Source organism: Varanus komodoensis, unplaced genomic scaffold (assembly GCF_004798865.1).
Source record: "Varanus komodoensis strain SLA01 unplaced genomic scaffold, ASM479886v1 scaffold7_1, whole genome shotgun sequence".
In the NCBI taxonomy this organism is placed as follows: domain Eukaryota; kingdom Metazoa; phylum Chordata; class Lepidosauria; order Squamata; family Varanidae; genus Varanus; species Varanus komodoensis.
In genome coordinates, this window is record NW_025336479.1 from 2,189,829 (window position 1) to 2,208,906 (window position 19,078).

General features: G+C 47.1%; 1 protein-coding gene across 1 annotated transcript in view; it reads right to left on the reverse strand.

The window, feature by feature from the left end:
• Positions 1-19,078, reverse strand: part of LOC123035647 (E3 ubiquitin-protein ligase TRIM47-like) — a 44,196-nt gene that overhangs the window by 16,905 nt on the left and 8,213 nt on the right. Inside the window, exons 4-7 of the mRNA XM_044454059.1 lie at positions 17,916-18,081; positions 17,079-17,159; positions 6,244-6,846; positions 3,172-4,034 (exon numbers count right to left, since the gene is read on the reverse strand). Coding sequence (XP_044309994.1) covers positions 3,172-4,034; positions 6,244-6,846; positions 17,079-17,159; positions 17,916-18,081 — 1,713 coding nt within the window. The remainder of the gene's footprint in view (positions 1-3,171; positions 4,035-6,243; positions 6,847-17,078; positions 17,160-17,915; positions 18,082-19,078) is intronic.

The following is a 19,078-nucleotide window of genomic DNA, read 5'->3' on the forward strand; positions in this document are numbered from 1 at the left end:
CAGTTTTTTACTGAACTGATTTTGCACAGCATTTTGAGCCACACCTAGGAAAAGGTGAGAGCTCCTAGCTAGCATCTTGATCAGAAATTATTCAATGGTACATAATACAGTAGACACCTGTTGGGCACTTTCCAGGATGATTAATCCTTTCCATGCTGAGTCAGTTTTAGGAATGTCTGTGGATTAAAGACAAATGCTTATCTACATAAACACATTCACAGCTCAATGCATGTCTATTCAAAAGTTATCTCTAACCGAATTCAATGAAACTTCCTTCCAGTTAAATATTCACTATAGCCTTAAAAACCTTTAAAAAATTAAGAATAGATGCAATGTTCCTAGTAGGGATAACAGTGACTAGACCAAAACCTGCTTGCATTTTGGTTTGTCAACTGAATGACTTCATTTACTTGCCTAGTTTAGAAAACAAAACCTAATAATCTTTATTCCCCCTCCTTTACTATACTGGTGTGATTATTTAGCTACCAGTGCTGGATCAGGGCTAGTACAGTGACATGATAATGTGGGGGGAATCATCCAACAGTGATACCACAGCCTCTTCCCCCTCCCCCCACAAATATTGTGTATTCCTCTAACCTAATAGTCTGTATAAAACATCTTCCCACACACCCCTGCATTCCTGCTGTCATTCCACTGCTCCTCCATGGCAGCCTTCCTCAACCTGCTGCCTTCCCAGTGTGATAGACTACCACTCAGGGGGATCATATGCCTGGTCAGACAGCCAGGCTAAAGAGGACATTCACCTGTAGTCAACCTGAAATGCTACCCAGGTGGTTCAAAGAATGCACTTACCTGCACCCTGCTCCAAACCCCCAACCCAACCTTACAGTTTCTTTAGCAATGCCATTCCAGTTATGGTTGTGCCAGAAGCCACCCTGAACCACTTCAGCCCAGGCCTTCTCTTTCCCCACCATACTGCCCCATAAACAATTTTTCTACTGCATTACTCTCATTTTCCAACTCAGATTATATTTCCCAATATATTTCTGCAAGGTGCCACTTAACCCTGCTCTGAAGCTGTCATTCTTCATATGAAGCTGCCAGACCTCTGATTCCTCTAGTCCAGTGTTAGCTACTGCATAAAGCAGGGGGTGGTTGCCTCACCCCTGCTGAATCTACTTTTTTTTTTTACTAGAACACCCAGTTCCACCAACAAGAGCCTAGCAAAAAAGCACATGAAGAAAATTAATCAGAGGGTGCTGCTGAGCATCTTCTGAACCTAAGGATTTGTTGTTATGACTATTTTCAAAATGGGAGTTTGAAACTGAGAGCCAGTGAGGTCTAGAGGTTAGTGCATGGGACAGGACCTTGGGAAATACAGGTTCTTATGCCCCTCTCCCCAGGGCCATTAAGTTGCACATCACAACAGCAAAGCATGGGAGAATAACAGAGCTGTTGTGAGGATAAACTAGAAAGGAGGAGGACCACGTATGCTAGGTACCTCCAGTTTTTGCAGGAGGGCAAAAGGCAGGATGTAAAAACTGTTTCAAAATCCTTGCTATCTATTGCAAATCACTCAGAGGTCTTCCAGCGGAACCCAGTCTACCTTCTTCCAACCCCTGGAACTCCAGGGTCTCAGGCAGCACTTCTTCCCAACCAGCAGAGATGCCAGGGGGGACAGCCTAGTACCTTCTGCCTTCAAGGTTTGCACTGTCAGACAACTGTGGCTCCTTGCTGGGTTTTTGTCTTTCTCTCCCCTCTTTCTCAGCACTTCAGATCTGGCAATCTCCAGGCCCTGTCTCCCTTTGCTCCTAAAATCAAGACTGCCTGCTTCCCTTAGTTAGGCTTAGAATCAGCATGCATGAACTCAAATATTTGTGAGCACTTCTCCCAGTTTAACAAACTTTACAACAGGCAGGAAAGACCAACAACCACATCACAATAGCAGCATTACAGAGCAGGGAGTGCCCCCCTTGCTGTTTTCCAGATATAAATAGTAGCAACCCACTCTAACCTCCCCCAAAACATTTGACATTAAGAAAAAAAGGGGGAAAGGTATGAATAAACCCCACTACCTAAATGTTCACCGCCATCCCATACACACTTACTACTGAGAAGAACATGGGGGGGGGGGGGTCACTGGCTGCTGCTACAATCAACTTTGGAGCCACAGCCACCTGTTTGAATGTTAGAAAGATACTATTCGGGGAATTAACTATGGATCTTGCAAGCTCTGCCAAGCTGCTCTCACTCCTGTTCATTTCCAGTTCCTGGCACATGATCCTCAGTCTAGGCAAGGGGGATCATGTGCCCTCCCCAGCAGTTTATTTTTGATTCCATCAGAATATAAGATGCCTCTGCTTCTCCCTTTCCTTTGCTTCTTGTAATTTCCCCACCCAGGCTCTGCCCATCTTGCTGACCCTCCTCCGCCCCGAAAACTCACCAGGATTTCGCTAGCAAACCTGTTCTCTGCATCAGGGATTCTCAGCTATTACGTACAAGACATAATGCCCCACTCATCCCAGAACGAAAGTGAGAGCAAGACTGCAGGGTCTGACCTTTGTCAGCATGATTTTGGGTCAACGCTCAGCCACAGAACTTGGTTCGCAGCAAAAGTAGAATGTGCTTCTGAACATGAATGGAGAGCATTCTACTACGTCTTTTAACTTTAATTGAAATATAAGGGAAAGGCTTCCAAGTCCAACTGCACAATTACCAGATCGATCTGAGCTCTCTTTTTAGAAAATTAAGCTCCAAAGTGTGCCGCTGAGCACGTTTCCTCCTCTCTGGTTAACCATGTCCACACCTCTAAAGCTGAAAAGAGGGAGCCTAATAAGCAGGTTCCAACCATTTAAACCCCATTCGAAGTTGTAACCGATGCCAGTCAAACTGCAGTCCTGCTCATGTCAATGGGTCTACTCTAAAAAAAGTCTGGCAACCCCTCCGTGATCCCCTCCAGTTGCAGTCACATAGCTCGGCCCCTCATCTTCAGCCAGCAGCTTTCAAACGGCGGAGCTGCAAACTAAGACGTTCGCAAATTCGACACGCTGCAATTTGCACCAAGTCCCTCTCTAAGCTATTTTGCAGCTGAAGCCCAGCGAGGGAAACGCCTGCCGGTCGGCCACCGCGCCCCTGGAACAAGGCTGCACAAGGGCCGCCTTTGTGCATCGACGGATACCTCGGACTATAGCTGCTGCTGCTGCTACCCACCTCCACGTGCTCCCGCTCCACTTCCACCGCCACCACTTCGTGGCTCCGGTGCTCCTGGACCCGGCACAGTTGGCAGATGCAGCTGCGGTCGGTGCGGCAGAAGCTCTCCAGGGGCTTGAGGTGCAGCTTGCAAAGGCTTTCCTCGATGTGCCGCAAGGGCGGCACCAGCCGGTGCCCTTGGAAAGCGGGGCTTTTGAGATGCGGCTGCAGGTGCGGGGAGCAGAAGGAAGCCAGGCACACCAGGCATGACTGCGCCGCCTCGGCGCGCTCGCCATCGGTGCAGAAGTCGCAAAGCACCGGCTCCTCCTGCTTCTCCCGCTGGCGGCAGTCGGCAGCGTCCTCGGGGTGGGAAGCGTCTGCGCCGGGAGCGCACGGCTTCTGGGGGGACATGGCCAGCCCCGCCGCTGAGCTGCTTGGGGAGGGCTGCCGGAGCTGCAACAGCTCGGCCAGGGTGTGGTTCTTACGGAGCTGGAGATCGGCCGGGAAAGGCTCCTGGCACAGAGGGCACCGGGAAGTCCCCGGCTGCCCCCCGGCTCCGGCGACGCCCCCCGGGTGGTGCCTGTGCGCTCCGATGCAGCTCAGGCAAAAGTTGTGGCCGCACGGGATGGTGGCCGGGTCCTTGAGGGCGTCGAGGCAGATGGGGCAGCTGAAGAGGCCTTCCTGCAGGAGATTGGAAACGGGGCTGATGGGGCCGGAGCCCCTGTCCATGCTGCTGCGGTCGGCCCGAGAAGCGAAGAGCGCGCGCCTGCGCCTGGTCCCTTTCCCAGATCCCGGCAGGGGCGGGAGCGGGAGCGCCGGCCCCGCCCATCCGGGATTCCTGTCAATAGGGCAGCTCCGGCCAGCCCCGGAGGCGAGCAAGTGGCCTTGCGAGTAAGTGGAGCAGGTCCCTCCTCCGTCGGAGGTCCCCCTTTCCCGCCACCGTCCCAGGAATGAGGAAGAAGGAAGGCGACATCCTGTGGGGGAGGCGCGCTCGCCCCCTCAGCCCGCCACCAGCCAGGAGCCGCCCAATCCAGCGAGAACGCACAGGCGGCCGGTTCCAAGGCAGGAGGCGATGCTCCTGCCCGCCAAAAGAGAGACGGCGCCCTTTACTCCTCCCTGGATTTCAGTGGGAATGATTGTGTGGTGTCTGGGCTGTATCCAGAGTGAATCCTTGCTACGGACGACCCACTGAAATGAATGGAATTGAAGTAACATTGGGTGCTGTTGAAAGAAAAAGGGTGCTGCGGATACTAGGATAGCCAGATGCCCTACTTTACAGAATGCAGCCCTCTCTGAAGGTTCTTAAGGGGAAGTAGGGGACCTGAAGTTACCCGTCATCATCTGGGCTGCAGACTGAGAAGTGGCCACAATCTTCTCTGCTAGCAGAAAAAATGTCCTGTATTCTTTAAATGCTAGTAATTACTTCGAAATGTGCGCAATTTTTGTGCAACTACCTTTCTCCTACTTGCAATGTTTAAAGGATTTCTGTCAGCCTGTGTCTTACGGATTTTTATTTCATAGCAGAATGTGTAGCTCAGCCAGTGCCCTGTATCCCCAGTATCTCAACCATTGGGTGCACAGGGGAATTGTAGTCAGAAACATCCGTAAGGCACCAAGTTGGGGAGGTCTGGCATGTCTGATTGTTTTGCAGTGCTGTGACCATTTCACAGCAACTCATTGTCCTTTTATTGTGACTCACATACACTGTATGATTGTAATTAGTTTTTCTCCGAATAAAGCCCCAGTGAGTTTAATGGACTTCTTCCCCAGGAAATTTAAGCAAGCTGGCAGCCTTAACTGTTGTGGAGCTTCAGCTAACTCTGCAACCCTCACTCAGCCAACACCCTCTAGTGTCCATCACTGAAAAGCAAACCATGAACAGTTTGCAGTTGAGCTCGGTGGGTCCCACAACAACCTGTGCATCCTGTTGCCAAGCCAATGCCTCTCCTCTGGTCCATTTGCCATCAGAGATCCTACCAGCTGCACTTTTCTGTTTCATGCCTCTTTCTCCCTCAACCCTGTATTGCTAGCTGTATTGAAGAAAAAAGCAGCATATGGGTGTCCTACTTTAGGAAACAGAAAACAGCAGCCTGTATGAGCAAACTGCACTAAAACATGGGCTCACCTGACATCTGTTCGAAAGCTTCCTGACATGCCAGGACAGTAGCAACTGCTCAGGTGAAGTTTTATTTTCCAAATAAACCCCTTCATGTGTGAACTAAAAAGCACAATCACCTTCACACCAGCTAGTTCAGACGGCGCCCAATACTCTAGGTCAGCTTTCCCAATCTGGCCCTCCTGATGTTTTGGATTACACAACTGTTGAGAGTCCTGATTCTTGGCCATTTTGGCTAGGGCGGATGGTAACTGAACTCCAAAACAACTGAAGGACACCAAATTGGAGAAGGCCGTTCCAGGCAGTACTTGCCAAGATGATGATGCCTGCATCTCTAAGTTTAAAAAGGACATAAAACCAGATAAATTTTGCTTTAAAATATCCTTACCATCTCCCCACCCTTCATTTTCTAGAATTAGTTTTAATTTCATTTCAAAAACATCACAGTACTTTCTATACATCATAGCTGCTCCTCACATTTCTACCATGATCACAAGGCCACTCTTCTGAGAAACCAGCTTAAGGAAGTCCCATGGGATCTGGAACATTAGCCAGGTCACAGGCCGAAGAGGAAGTGAAATCAAAGAAGCGTTGTGAGAAAGCAAACTTGGTACAAACAGAGAAACAAATCTGAATTAACTTTGCAACTTTAATTTCCCTCTCAAATGCTTCAATGAGAAAAGGGTGACATAAAGAAGAATTTGCAGTGCCTGCCTTACATGATATCTGCATAGAAAAGATAAAAATTTAGATTCCTCCCCACACACACAAATTCACACATACACAAGAGAAAGAGAGAGCATGCACATGTGGAGAGATGCACAAAAGGTGGGAAACCCACCAAATTATTTGTGGCTGGAAAGGTGGGGGAGTGTCTGTCCAGGGACTCCAGGCCTGAGTTTCTGCACTCCTGGCATGACAGCCAGAAATACATTTTCTGTTTTCCACTTGCATTGTTTCACTCAGATTTGTTCCTCATAATTTTTCCAGTGTGACAGCAGCTGCCTGCAAGTCAGGAGACCTCCCGTCTGCTGTAATAACTTGGTCCTGTGGCTTTTGGCAAAGAGTCACAGTTACACCTTCACAAAGCCAGAAGATTGGTATCACAGGCTCTGTGAAGACTGTGTGAAAAGTGTGGAGAAGCTTCATATTGTCCTCCAAGCCATAATAGGACAGGACTCCTTGGTCATAGTCCAACAGCACACCAATGAATTGGCACAAGCGCTCTTTTATCTTTGTGGACTTGCCATCATACCAAGCCACGTAACAATCTCCTTGGATATGCAGGCCCCAGGAGAGCTTATCCAGCCCAATGGTAAATGGAGGACGAGCCCATTTCTTCCTCGCAATCCTTTTGCAAGCTATGCCAACTATGGCTGAGTTGCCAGATAACTTGACTTCCCAATAGCTCCTGCCTTGGTTGAAGTTCTGGAGGCACATGACCTGCCACGGCTCAAACCTTTCTGGGTCATTTGGTTTCATGCTGTGAAAGCCTTGAGAGTGGGTAGCTTTCCGGTCATGATCAAAAAATTGCAGATACTTGTTAGCTGTAGTTGGATCAAAAGTCAAATTTTGCTGATCTGTGGAAGTAACAAGAGTATCGGATTGGTTAAAAAGAAAGCAAATAGCTGGTGGCTGACTCATTACTCATTCTCCATGGGATGAATTCCATGCAGCAGGAGTGGCAGCTCAGAATGATATTGAGGTATAGGCTGTTGGTCTCTTCCTCTTTGTGGGAAGAGCCTCCATCTCGCCTAGCTCAGCAGAGAAGATGGACAAAGGACAGCCTCATAATAGCAGCACCAGTTGCTGAGCAGATGTTTGCTATCAGAGACCAAGGCCTGCAGAGACCTAACTAGCTTCCCTGCCAGCTATATGTAGTACCTGTGGGAAAATGCCCTCCCTCCCTCTAACCCTACTTACCAGCAGGTTGCCTAGCTACAGCTAGACCTGCCAGGATGAGAAACTTCTGTTTTTGCTAGATACAGATTTCAAATCTGGCCAGAATTTTCCTCAGAAGCAAAAATGACAACACTGAGGTTGTCATACTCTGGACACATGATAAGAAGGCAAGACTCACTTGAGAAGAAAGTCAAGGGAAACTCAATGGCAGAAGAAGAACATGAAGAACTATGAGATGGATCAACTCTATAAAGGAAGCCACAGTCTTGAACAGGTAAGGACATTTTGGAGGGCCTTCATTTATAGGGTTGCCATAAGTCAGAGACAATTTGATGGCACATAACAAGGTTGCAGGGCTTTGTGCCACTGGCAGCAATTGGATCGTAACCGTGTGCTTGCTTCAACCCACTCCTTATTCGGACATCTCGGTTTTGCTGAGCATCCATTCCAGCTAATAGGGATCTTGCTGACTGATTACTGATTGAGAACATGCAAGTATTTTAAGTTCTTCTATTTGCTCAGGAAAATCCTTGTAAGCAAACCTAGTCCCAATGTATTCTTTTCCTCAGAATTCCAAAAAGCCATGAGCCCACTGCAGGGACATAACATGAGGTTTAGTCTTAGCCTCTATTTATCTATCTATTATATTTATATCCTGCCTTTTTCTCTTAAGAATGCAAAGTGGCTTACATCATTCTCCTCATTCTGCTCTCAATCTTACCCACAACCACCCTGTAAAGTAGGATGGGCTGAGAGTCTGTGACTGGCCCAAAGTCACCCAGTTGGCTGTCAGCCATTGATGGCTTCCTTCTCCAGGAATTTGGCCAGTCCCCTTTCACAGCCATCCCAATTGGTAGACTCCACTACATCTTGTGAAAGGAAACCGCAGAGTATAACTAGGTTCTATGTGAGCAAGCAGAATACTGTGTCCACGGGGCTGTGGCTCACGAAATCAGAGCTGCCATCCACATGCATGAAGCAAGCTCAGAAGGCTACACCATGCCCTACATACTGGAAATTATTTTCCTCATCACTGGGCTGCTATTGCAGGTTATTGTACTTTCTGTGGTGTGTTTCCGTTATACAGGGCTTTTGCTCCCCTCTCAGCACTGAGACAGAGTCAGGGTATTACGTCTGGTCAGCAGCTGATCAAATACAATACGGTCTTCCTGGAAAGCAGAGCCTAGAAAAGCAGCTGGCTGGCTGAATGCAGAATCCCCACAGGCTAGAAATTCCCTGCACTCAGTTAAAGGGCAACAGGGAGAATCTAGACTTGGTAGACGCTCTCTCCTGCAGACTGGGTCAGCTGTGGGTTTCACTGAAGTTGCACTCTGGTATTTTTCCAGCGTTTTACCTTTCCCAAAAAAGCTAAATACATCAGAGTATCATCTATTCTTCCGACCTTGTGAGGCGGCATCTGGAAAGATTAACACGTTGGCATTGCAGGAGAGACAACCAACAAAATAGGGAGAAAGCTTCACAGCAGATTTGTGAAAGGTTGGGAACCGGCTTCAGTGGGTGCCTTCCATTCCTTTGGAGTGAAGCCATGAGAGCAACAGATCTTGCTTTGTAGAATAGCACTTTTAGTTGCATAGCTCACAACTGCAGTCTTGTGCCATATAGATTAGACCGTGTACCTGTCATTGCAAACAGCTCAGCATTCCTTTGATCAGCTTTCTGCCTTAATGAGGTAGTTATTTCTCTCAGCGATACAAACCAGAAGGCCAAGCAGGGAAACACACACGAGTAGTATATATAAACAAGACTGAAACAGACAAGCTACTGAAGACAGATTGTTATAATCAAAACTACATCCTTCCCCTTTTGATCTTGCTCTGTCTTTGTTAGAGACAAATAGGAGCTGCTCCATTTACTTTAAAGGAAAAAAGAGTGGCCTTTATGAATTAAGTGCATATTTACTCAACAACTTCCTGCTTTCATGCCCAGGAAATCACCTTCAAAAGGTCAGAAACCTTTTTTTAAAAAATTCAAACCAGGGAATGTGGCACCCATCAGCTCCAGTCAGGCATTAGGTAATCAGGGGTAGTGAATGCGTGCAGTAAAGTAAATATAATTTGGACAGATATACCATAAAAGTATATCCTTCATCTACAAGACATAGAGAATATTAAAGTTCAACTCAGCCTGTACAAAATGACATAGAAAGGAAAAACTGCCATCCGTTATTGTTGTGTTCCATGAACAGGAATATGGCAAAAAACGGAGAATCTTGATTTTAAAAACCAAGAGAATAAGCTGAATGCAACCGCTTGCAATCAAATATGAAAAGCATGCGACAATGTCTCCAACTCTAGCATGTTCCTATAAGCCCATGCAGATTTTGTACATGTAGTCAGTGCCCTGTATCCAGAAGATACATTCACAGAGCTGTCCCTACTCTGAAGTGATTCCAGGGTTGGGTGGGACAAAAGCTAAAGGGCCGAGACCCAGGGCAAAAGGGTGAGACCAAAACCCCAGCCTAGTGTAGCTTAAATTGCTTACTACCAGTAACTAAGCATTAGAAGAGGTATTTCAACCTTTTGGAGCTTCACAGAAGCCAGGAAACTCACCAAACAATAGCTAATTTGGGGAAGGGGTGGGTCAGAAGAGACGTGTGGCCCTCTGAGAAACAGCAGGACTGAATTTGGCCTTCAGTCCTGAGGTTCTGCACCACTTGATTCGGGGTGCTTATCAGGACTGCTGTCTTTAAATCAAGCATTCCACTGTCTCATGACCAAGGCTCGATTATTAAAATGCTGCAAGATTATTGGAAATAACATTTCCTTATCTGGGTTGCTGTTTTATCACCGCACAATCTCTAGCTCCATAACATACCTGAAAACGAGAGTGGCAAAGGAACTTCCAAACTGGTTTATTTGCAGGGGGAACAAGGGAGATCAAGTAAAACCAGCAGCCCACCCTGAATTCCCTTGCAATGGGATCTAAGAAAATAAGTCCAGGGATTCACTAGTTTGTCTGCTTGCCTTCTACAGCTCTTTCCATCCTTCTTGCAGCTCAAAGTGCCTTTTGAAACCCCTGCCTTGAGAGGCATCCTTTTGGCCCTTTTAAAATATCCCACACACACCAAAAATCTTGAATCCTGTTCATTCTAAAATGCTCTATTCAAAGGAGGTTGTACAGATTATCCCAGCTAGCATACACATAATTCTATTTCATTGTAGATAGCAGAACTGATGTTCTTAATACAGAATTTGAATATTTTGGGGACCAAGGATCTGAATTGCTTTGGTTTTCCCGTTTACTACATTCCAGTTCGACTGAAATACCAGAAAGGTAGAATGTGTGTCTTTTTAGATAAAGGAAGGGTGTGTCAGAAAGTCAGTAATATTGAAATAATTTCGATCTAACTTGTTCATAACATTTGCATCCCATACTAGGCCCAGGACAATTCAGACTAAATTCCGGATTGTCTCCCCTCTGGTAGGTTTCATGACCAGCTGCTCAACAGCATAGTCATTTAGGACATTGATAAATTTAACTTCTCTGTAAGAGCTGGAACATACATTTATCCAGTCAATGTGTGGGTAAGCTGAAGTCACCCATTATTACAGCACTGCCTTTTTTGGGGGGCCTCTCTGATTTCATTCTCCATCTGATTTCATTCTCCATCTGAAGCATTCTGTTCTGGGGGACAACCGCATATTCCAATGATTAATGTAGTTTTGGAGCCCGGAATTGTCACCCATATGGCTTCTGTTGAAGAGTCTATGCATCTTAGATTATCAAGTATGCTGGATTTTATGCCCTCGTTGATGTACAGTGCTGTACCTTCCCCAGGAAGTCCTTCCTGTTCAGAGATGACTGTGACCCACTGGCCCCCTCCATTCCACCAGGTTTCCATAAGCCCATTTTATCTAGCTTCTCCTTTAAAACTAGGCACTTGAGCCTCCCATTTTGGGTTTGCAGCTTCTAGCATTTTCATGGAAACAACTAAATACAGCATCTTATTCTCTCAACAGCAACCCTGAGAATTAGGTTGGGCTGAGAGTCTGTGATTGGCCCAGAGTCAGCCAGTGAGCTACATGGTTGGGTGGGAACTAGAACCCAAGTCCTGCACTCTTCACCACTGCGCCATACTGGCTCTCTTCCACTAGTTAGGTCTGCACAGTGGCTTTTGACAGTACAGAGCTGTGCACTGCTTTTCTTTCCAAGCCCGGGTTTAGTTTCAGTATGGGCTTCCTGCTTGAACAAGGCTGCAGGAGCCATAGGTTGACCTGGGATTCAGCTCCCAATTGGGGGTTGCTGTTGCTTTTCTCCACATTTGTAACCCTTGCCTGAGTTTAACTATGGATTTAGTTTAAATATGGATTCCTTGCCTAAGCATGTGTCCCATACCTGAATGGAGGCTCTGTGACTCCTTTTCTTTAAAGAGTGGGCAGCTGTCGTGAGGCTGTAACTCACGTCTCCAATTAACTCACACAGCAGCTGGCCATAAAACTAAAGACTTTTATTGCTACTTTCTACAAGATTTACAATGCAACAGATAGGAGAGCTTCTTGCAACACAGTTGCCCCCTCCTTTCTGAAGTTTCTGTGAAGCCCACGTGGGATTAGATTTTCCTGTCACATCTTTCCGTTCGTGGGTGGGACAAACCTCTGTCCTGTCATCTCAATTGGTCCAGACGTAACTGATCTAGATGCCTTAAACTCCACCTAAGTTGGGCATTTGCCAGATTTACTGTTATGTCTTCTTGTTCTCCTGAACTCTGCCCAGCAGCTTCAGAGTCAGGAGGCGAGGGGGCAACTTCTTCAAGCACCTCAGAGTCAGGATGAGGAAAAGCTACTCGTTCAGAAGCCTCATAGTCAGGCTGTGGGGAGGCTATTTGCTCAGAAGTCAAAGAGTCAGGCTGTAGGGGGGCTATTTGCTCAGTAGTCCCAGAGTCAGGCTGCAGAGGGGCTGTTTGGGCACTGGGCCCCAAGTATAAGTCCCCTTGTTCCAATGCCTGATTCTCACTGTGAACCTTTGACTCTTTCTTGCAAGTCGATGTCTCTGTCGAGCCGTCAGATATTGCAGTCGCCCCCTCCAAAATCTAGAGTCAAGAATCTCTTCGATTTCAAATTCTTCTTCGCCATCCACCAACACGGGCGGCGGTGGGGGAAGTTGACAGCGGAGGGGGTGTGATTGGTGGGCAAGGGAAAGTAGCGCCCGATGAAAAACTGGGTGTATTTTCATAGAGGGAGGCAAAGCCAAGCAAAAGGCTACGGGGTTGATCTGGGCAACAATTCGAAATGGTCCTGCACGCTTGCGGGCCAATTTGCGGGAGGGCACCGAAAGAGGAAGAAATTCGGTAGACAGCCAGACCCAGTCACTCACGTGGAGAGGAGTCCCAGGCTGTCTATGTCGGTCCGCAACTTCTTTGTAGGCCATCTTGGCCCTATCCAGCTGTTGTTTGAGTACGGACCGTATTGAAGCTAAGTTGTGCAGAAAATTACCGGCGGCAGGAACGGAAGTCGTCGGCAATGCAGAGGGAAATGCTCAAGGGTGGTAACCCAGGTTCGCATAGAAGGGTGTCTGTCAGGTAGAGACGTGGACGGAATTGTTGTATGCGAACTCTGCCAAAGGGAGAAAGGAGAGCCAGTCATCTTGTTGATAGTTCACATAGCAGCAGAGGTATTGCTCGAGGGTCGCATTTAGACGCTCTGTTTGGCTGTCTGTTTCTGGGTGATGCGCCGAAGAGAGGCGTAAATCGACCCTGAGCATGGACAGAAGTTCTCACCAGAACCGTGAGGTGAACTGACTGCCCCGGTCTGTTATTAATGCAAGGGGCCACCCATGTGATTTATAAATATGATATACAAACAGAGAGGCTGTGGTCTTGGCTGAAGGAAGCCCCATGCAGGCGATAAGGTGGGCCATTTTGGTGAATAAGTCTGTGATGACCAATATGGTGGTGAAGCCACTCAACGGGGGAAAATCTGTGATGAAGTCCAGGGATACAGTGTGCCAGGAGCCTGGAGGGGTTTCCAACAGCTGGAGTAAACCTGGGGGCTTGCTGGGTTGGCGTTTGGCCCATTGGCATGTGGGGCAGGAGAGAACATACGATTTGACGTCATAGCTTAAGCGAGGCCACCAAAAGTCTCTAGTAATTGTATGCAATGTTTTATAAACCCCAAAATGTCTCGCGGATGGGGAATCGTGACATTGCTGCAATACATGTTCTCTGAGTGGCAATGGTACGTACGCAGCTTGGTTGTATAGCAAGATATTGTCCTCAAAGGTGTAGACGGCAGGTAGGGTGCCTGACTCCATTTCTTCCCTCTTGGTCCGGACAAAAGGGTCAGCCTGTTGAGCCTGGTGAAGGTCTGTATGCCAGGAGGCAGAAGTGGTGGCTACAGCAGTCATTCCTGGCTGCAAGATAGGGACAGGGTTAAGCTTTACTTTGTTATCTTCAAAGTATTCAGGTTTCCTGGACAGAGCGTCCGCTAGAAAGTTCTTTGATGGTGGGATATATTCTATGTGAAAGTGAAAATGGGGGAAGAACAGCCCACCGTGCTTGTCTTTGGTTGAGGATCTTGGCTGAGATGAAATGGACCAAGTTCTTATGGTCTGTTTGAATGAGGACCGTGTGGGAGTTCCCTTCCAGCAAATGTCACCATTCTTCCAGGGCTGCTTTGATCGCCAGCAATTCCTTCTCCCAAATGGTGTAGTTCTGCTCTGAACTTGAGAGTTTGCGTGAATAAAATGCAACCGGTCTGAGGTCACTGACAGAACCCTTCCGTGGCTGCAATAGGACTGCTCCAATGGCCTTATCAGAGGGATTGGTTTGCAGTATGAAAGGTGCAGATGTGTCAGGATGGATCAGCTGGTTTTCTGAAGCGAAATGGCGTTTTAAGGCGGTGAACGCTGATGCGATATTGGGAGGCCAGTTCAGACGTCGTCCCTTCCCCTTCAAAAGGTCTGTCAACGGGGCTGTCAAGCGAGAGAAGTGAGATATGAATCGGCGATAGAAATTCGCAAATCCTAAAAAAATCTGTAGTTCCCTCTTCGTTCGGGGCTGTTGCCAGGACAATACAGCTCGTACCTTCTCAGGGTCCATCTGCAGTATGTCTTGGGAAATTCGGTAGCCAAGATACATGAGAGAAGAAGTGTGGAACTTGCATTTTTCAAGCTTAGTAGAGAGGTGGTTCTCACACATGCGTTGGAGAACGGCTCGTACATTGTGTATATGAGACTCCGGGTCATTGGAAAAGATTAACAAATCATCAAAGTAGGAGATCAAAAAGTCATCTAAAAAATCGTGGAAGATTTCATTAATTAGCCTGGAAAACGATTGTCCCAAATTTACGAGCCCAAATGGCGTCACTAAAAACTCAAAGGTGCCAAATCTGGACCAGAAGGCCATCAGGTGCTCGAACCCAGGGCGGATGCAGAGCAAATTGTAGGCATTGCGGAGATCCAATTTGGTAAAAACGTGTGCTTGGCCCAGGCATTCTAAAATCTCGGAGATTAGTGGCATGAAGTGCGTGTTGGGGACTGTAATGGCATTCAGGCGGCGGTAATCAATACAGACGCTGGGTTCTTTGGAATTTTTCCGGGGGACAATGATGGGTGTGGCCGAAGTAGGTGACGAGGACGGACGAATGAAACCTTTTTTTAGGTTGGTGGAAATGAATTCTTTAAGGACCTGCAGCTCTTTTGGTGACATGGGCCTCAATTTGCCAACTGGAAGTGTGGCCCCCGGCTGTAGGTGGATTTCCATGTCGCACGTGCGGTGAGGAGGTAGTTTGTCTGTCTCCTGAAGATGAAAGATGTCCCAAAAATCTTGATACTGTGGAGGAAGAGCAGTGGTGGAAGGCGGGGGGGGGGGTGAGATTTGAGGAGTTTGGGTGGGAGAATCAATATAATGTTGGGCACAAAATGTTGAATTGAAATGTATTTGTCTGGAGTCCCATGATTATCTGTGGTTTGTGTTTGACTAGTCAGTCCATGCCAAGTACCAGGGGGTACTGTAAATCCTTCACCAGCAAGAAAATAGCCTGTTCGCGATGCCTGCAGGGTGAGTGGGGAGGACTGGCGGGAGGAAGGGCCTCCCTGCAGGGGGCGCTTCTGGATTGAGTCCACCTGAAGTGGGGCTGGTAGCAAGGATGTAGGAAAGGAGTGTTTCTCAGCAAATTTCTCATCCAAAAACAAAGCAGTGGCACCACTATCAATCAGTGCGGTAGCTCGTATTGCAGGATGTGGGTGTGCCTGTAAAGTGGCATCAATCAGTAGGTGTCGGGTCAGAGGTCCTGTGGGGGTGAGGCGCCCTTGTGGTTGGACTATAGGTCCCACTATCGTGGTGCTTAACAACGCTGGAACTGGAAGTTTCCTGCCTGCTTTTTCCACGAACAAAACCGGGCCAAGTGGCCTATCTGTCCACAAACAAAACATGGTCCGGCTGGACGGCGGTAATCACTCTTCCCTCTTGGAATGCAAGGCCTGGCAGCTCCCAGCTGAATCGGTGCAGGCTCCTGCTGAGCCGTTGCCTCGGCAACGTAGTAATCAGGTGTGAGTCGGCGGGGCCTGGCCTCTGTCTGTGGGAACCATTTTTCTCTAGCTGGCATTGGGCCAGGGCAGCTTTCCCGCCTTTCTCATTCCCCTTCAGTCAGTCTTGCATCAAGTTGGATGGTTACAAGCATTAACTGTTGCAAAGTGTCTGGCAGAGGAGCATGGGCCAAATCATCTAGAATCTCCTCCCTTAGGCCCTCTCGATACTGCACCATCAAGGCCTCTTCGTTCCACCCCAAGTCATTCATTAAAAGCTGGAATTTGGTTGTGTAGTCTGTAGCTGAGCCCGCTCCCTGCTGCAGGCGTTTAATCTCACGGACGGCCATCTCTTTGCAAGCCCCCACACCTAGAAACTGTTCTAAGGCATTGAGAAAAGTTGTCGCGTTATTCAAAATGGGGTCTTGAGCTATCAATCTTGTGGTCGCCCAACGAGCAGCTGCCCCAGTAAGCTGATTAATTAAGAAGCCTACCTTGGTTATCTCATCGGTGAAGTCGTATTGGCGAAGATGTATGTATAGTTCACATTGTGCTTTGAAAGTTGTAAAACCTTCTTTTTTTCCGTCATACTTGGGCGGGGGGGGGGGGGATCTACCGGGCAGCATTTCAATTTCACCTCTGGAGGTGGTGGGGGAGCTGCCGTCAGCTGTGTTGCGCGAAGTGCAGTGACTTTTGCCTGCAAATCGTTTATCTGTTGTGTTGCTTCCGCATATTGGTTTCTTAGAAGTGTGTTTTCATCTCACAGATTCTGGATCTCCATCGGAATCTGGGCTGCAGGGTCTATTGATGTGATGTTCCAAAGAGAGGAAGGAGAGAAGAAAAAAAAACTTTGCCGGGAGAAACGGCACCCCTTTTGGTGTTGGAGTGCTGGGAAAGGAGGGGGCAAGCTGTCGTGAGGCAGGACAGCCGTTTAAGCACCTGTTTACTTTTGTTTGTTAGTAAAGCAACTGACTAGCTTAATATGTAGCCTGGCTATCAGCATGCATGATAGGTGCACTTCACCTTGACTTGCACTAGCAACCTGACTGCTGCCTGGCATGAAGGTGGGGATGAGACACAGAGCAGTAGCAATGTGGGCGCAGCAAACCCATGCAGCATGGTGGGTCCCTTTCCACCATGAAGGGAAGATGGCGAGTTATGCTTTTCTTTTTGTTAACAGAAGGGGAACTGCATCTTGTCTGACTTTGCAACTTCCATGTCATGCTGCAGACATAAATGGACTACCCATAAACATTACTTCTCACTCTCAGGTCAGCCACTGGCATATTGATATAACTAGCTGAGAAAGCGAAAATTCATCATCCAAAGGTTAGGCAAAAGAAAAGTGCTTTCGAATATATCAATGCACTCAGGACTCTGTTTCCCTGTTTTAATAGCTGCGTGTAAGAGTCAGGAAGTTTTGTACCCTTCAGAAGCTGTGTTCTTAATCCATTCTCTGGAAGACACAGTCCAGCCTTCCTCACATTGATCTTCTGTTCCGGGGGGGCTGCAAAGTGAGAAACAAAACAAGCACGCTCAATAGCAGGAAGAAAGGAAACATTCAAATAAATCAATGATTTCCTAACAGGAGAAAAGTCAGGACAGTCGGTTGCAGAAACCTTTTCAGGTGCGAAAATGAGGGAACATCATTTTAGATTTCAGTAGGGAAGCAGGAGGGGAAACATGCACAGCAAAGTCTATTTTTTAAAAAGAGCAATGAACCTAAGACAATTCCATACAGTTATTTTTAACTGTGTAATAATTGGATGAACAGGTGATCTTACAGAATGCACTCTTGCAACCTGAAACATGATCAGTCACAACAACCCGCACCCGCAAACAACATCTCTGGTGAAAGGTCATGCAATTACAGTTTCTATACCACATTTTTTGTGCAATTTACATTTTATTCCAGGGATGGGCAAGTTCTGGGCTTCCAGATGTTTTGGCCTACACTTCCCATGGTTCCTCATCACTGGCTATGTTAGCTAAGGCTGATGGGAACTGTAGGGAATGCATCTGGAGGAACATAATGCTGCCCACCCTGTCCTATGCTATACAGCAAGATACCCCATTTATAGGTTTGCTACCTATTCATTATAGGGAATCATATATCAACAAAATAGTTTCCTTTAGTAGGAAATGAATATACAATGAATAACCACCAATATCAATAACCGTCACAACAAAGCAAACTGAATTAACTGACCCTCCAAAGGCAGCCCTGAATTTCCCACTGTTCACAAAACAGCTTTATAATTACTTTGTGCATCTGGAGCTTTTGGATTCAAGGAATTTGCCAGAGCGTTTTGCAAAAAGCTGGAGATTTCAGTCAAGAACTGAGTGATGCCATCTGTATTGCTGTCCAAGCTGAATGTGGGAATTGGACGAGCTTCTAATTTTCCAGGAAGAGGAAGGAGATAACAGTCCTACAAAAAATAGGAAATACAGGAATCATAAAGCATGATCACCCTATTAGGAGGAGGTGACTTCCAGTCTAGTAATATATAACAGGTTCTGAAATTCTTGGGTTTTAGAGCTCTACCTTCACCTCCTTATGTCTGGTCTAGTGAGCTGGCCTGGCTCTGCTGGGTTGTCCTTCACCCACCCTTCTGTTCTCTAATCAAAGTCACCACCCAGCTGATAGCTTCTTTTCCTCCGTGACTTCACAGGTGTGAAAAGACTAAGCAAGAATATATGTAGCAGTTTGCTAAGGAAGGCTTTCTCCTCCTTACTCACATCCATCCATTTTAAGTGTACAATGATCATTGTCAGAATCCAAGATATGAGCAAGGCTTGCTTTTGTTCTTTGTTACTTTTAGATTGTGCAGTGTCTGGCACAACATTATTAGACATTTAGTTCTTCCTTGATTTCCCTATAGGAAGGAGAACCAGTATTTTCCTCTGCTTCACCTTCTGTAAGGAGTTGGCCTGTCTCTGCAGTGGACAGGGGCACCCTGGAAAGAATGCAGAGGACCTTCCACTGGTAATGTGAAAATCAACAGGCATGGCACTGGTCAAGCCCTCAGACTTTTGAATGGTTCATGCTGGTGAAGCAACTCTAGCTGGTGCTTTAAAGCTGCAAATCCTTTCTGTAAAACAAAAAGACCCTGAACTTCCATGCCATGATAGGATCCAGGTCACACTATGCTAACATATTTTACACCGGACTGTGTATGAGACCTAGTGTGTATTGAGAAAGCCCAGGTGGTTCAGAAGACAGAATGGTACTCAGAATGAGTAACATCTCGCCAGTGTTTAGAACAACCATACCAGCTGCTAGCTTGTTTCCAGATACAATTCAGTTTGAAGGGCTAGCTCTGATCAATAAAGTGGGAAATGGACCAAGAAGACCAGGCTATCTGAAAGACCTTTTATTCCCATACAAGCCCACCCAACTGTCATTATCTCTGTCAGAGATGAGGA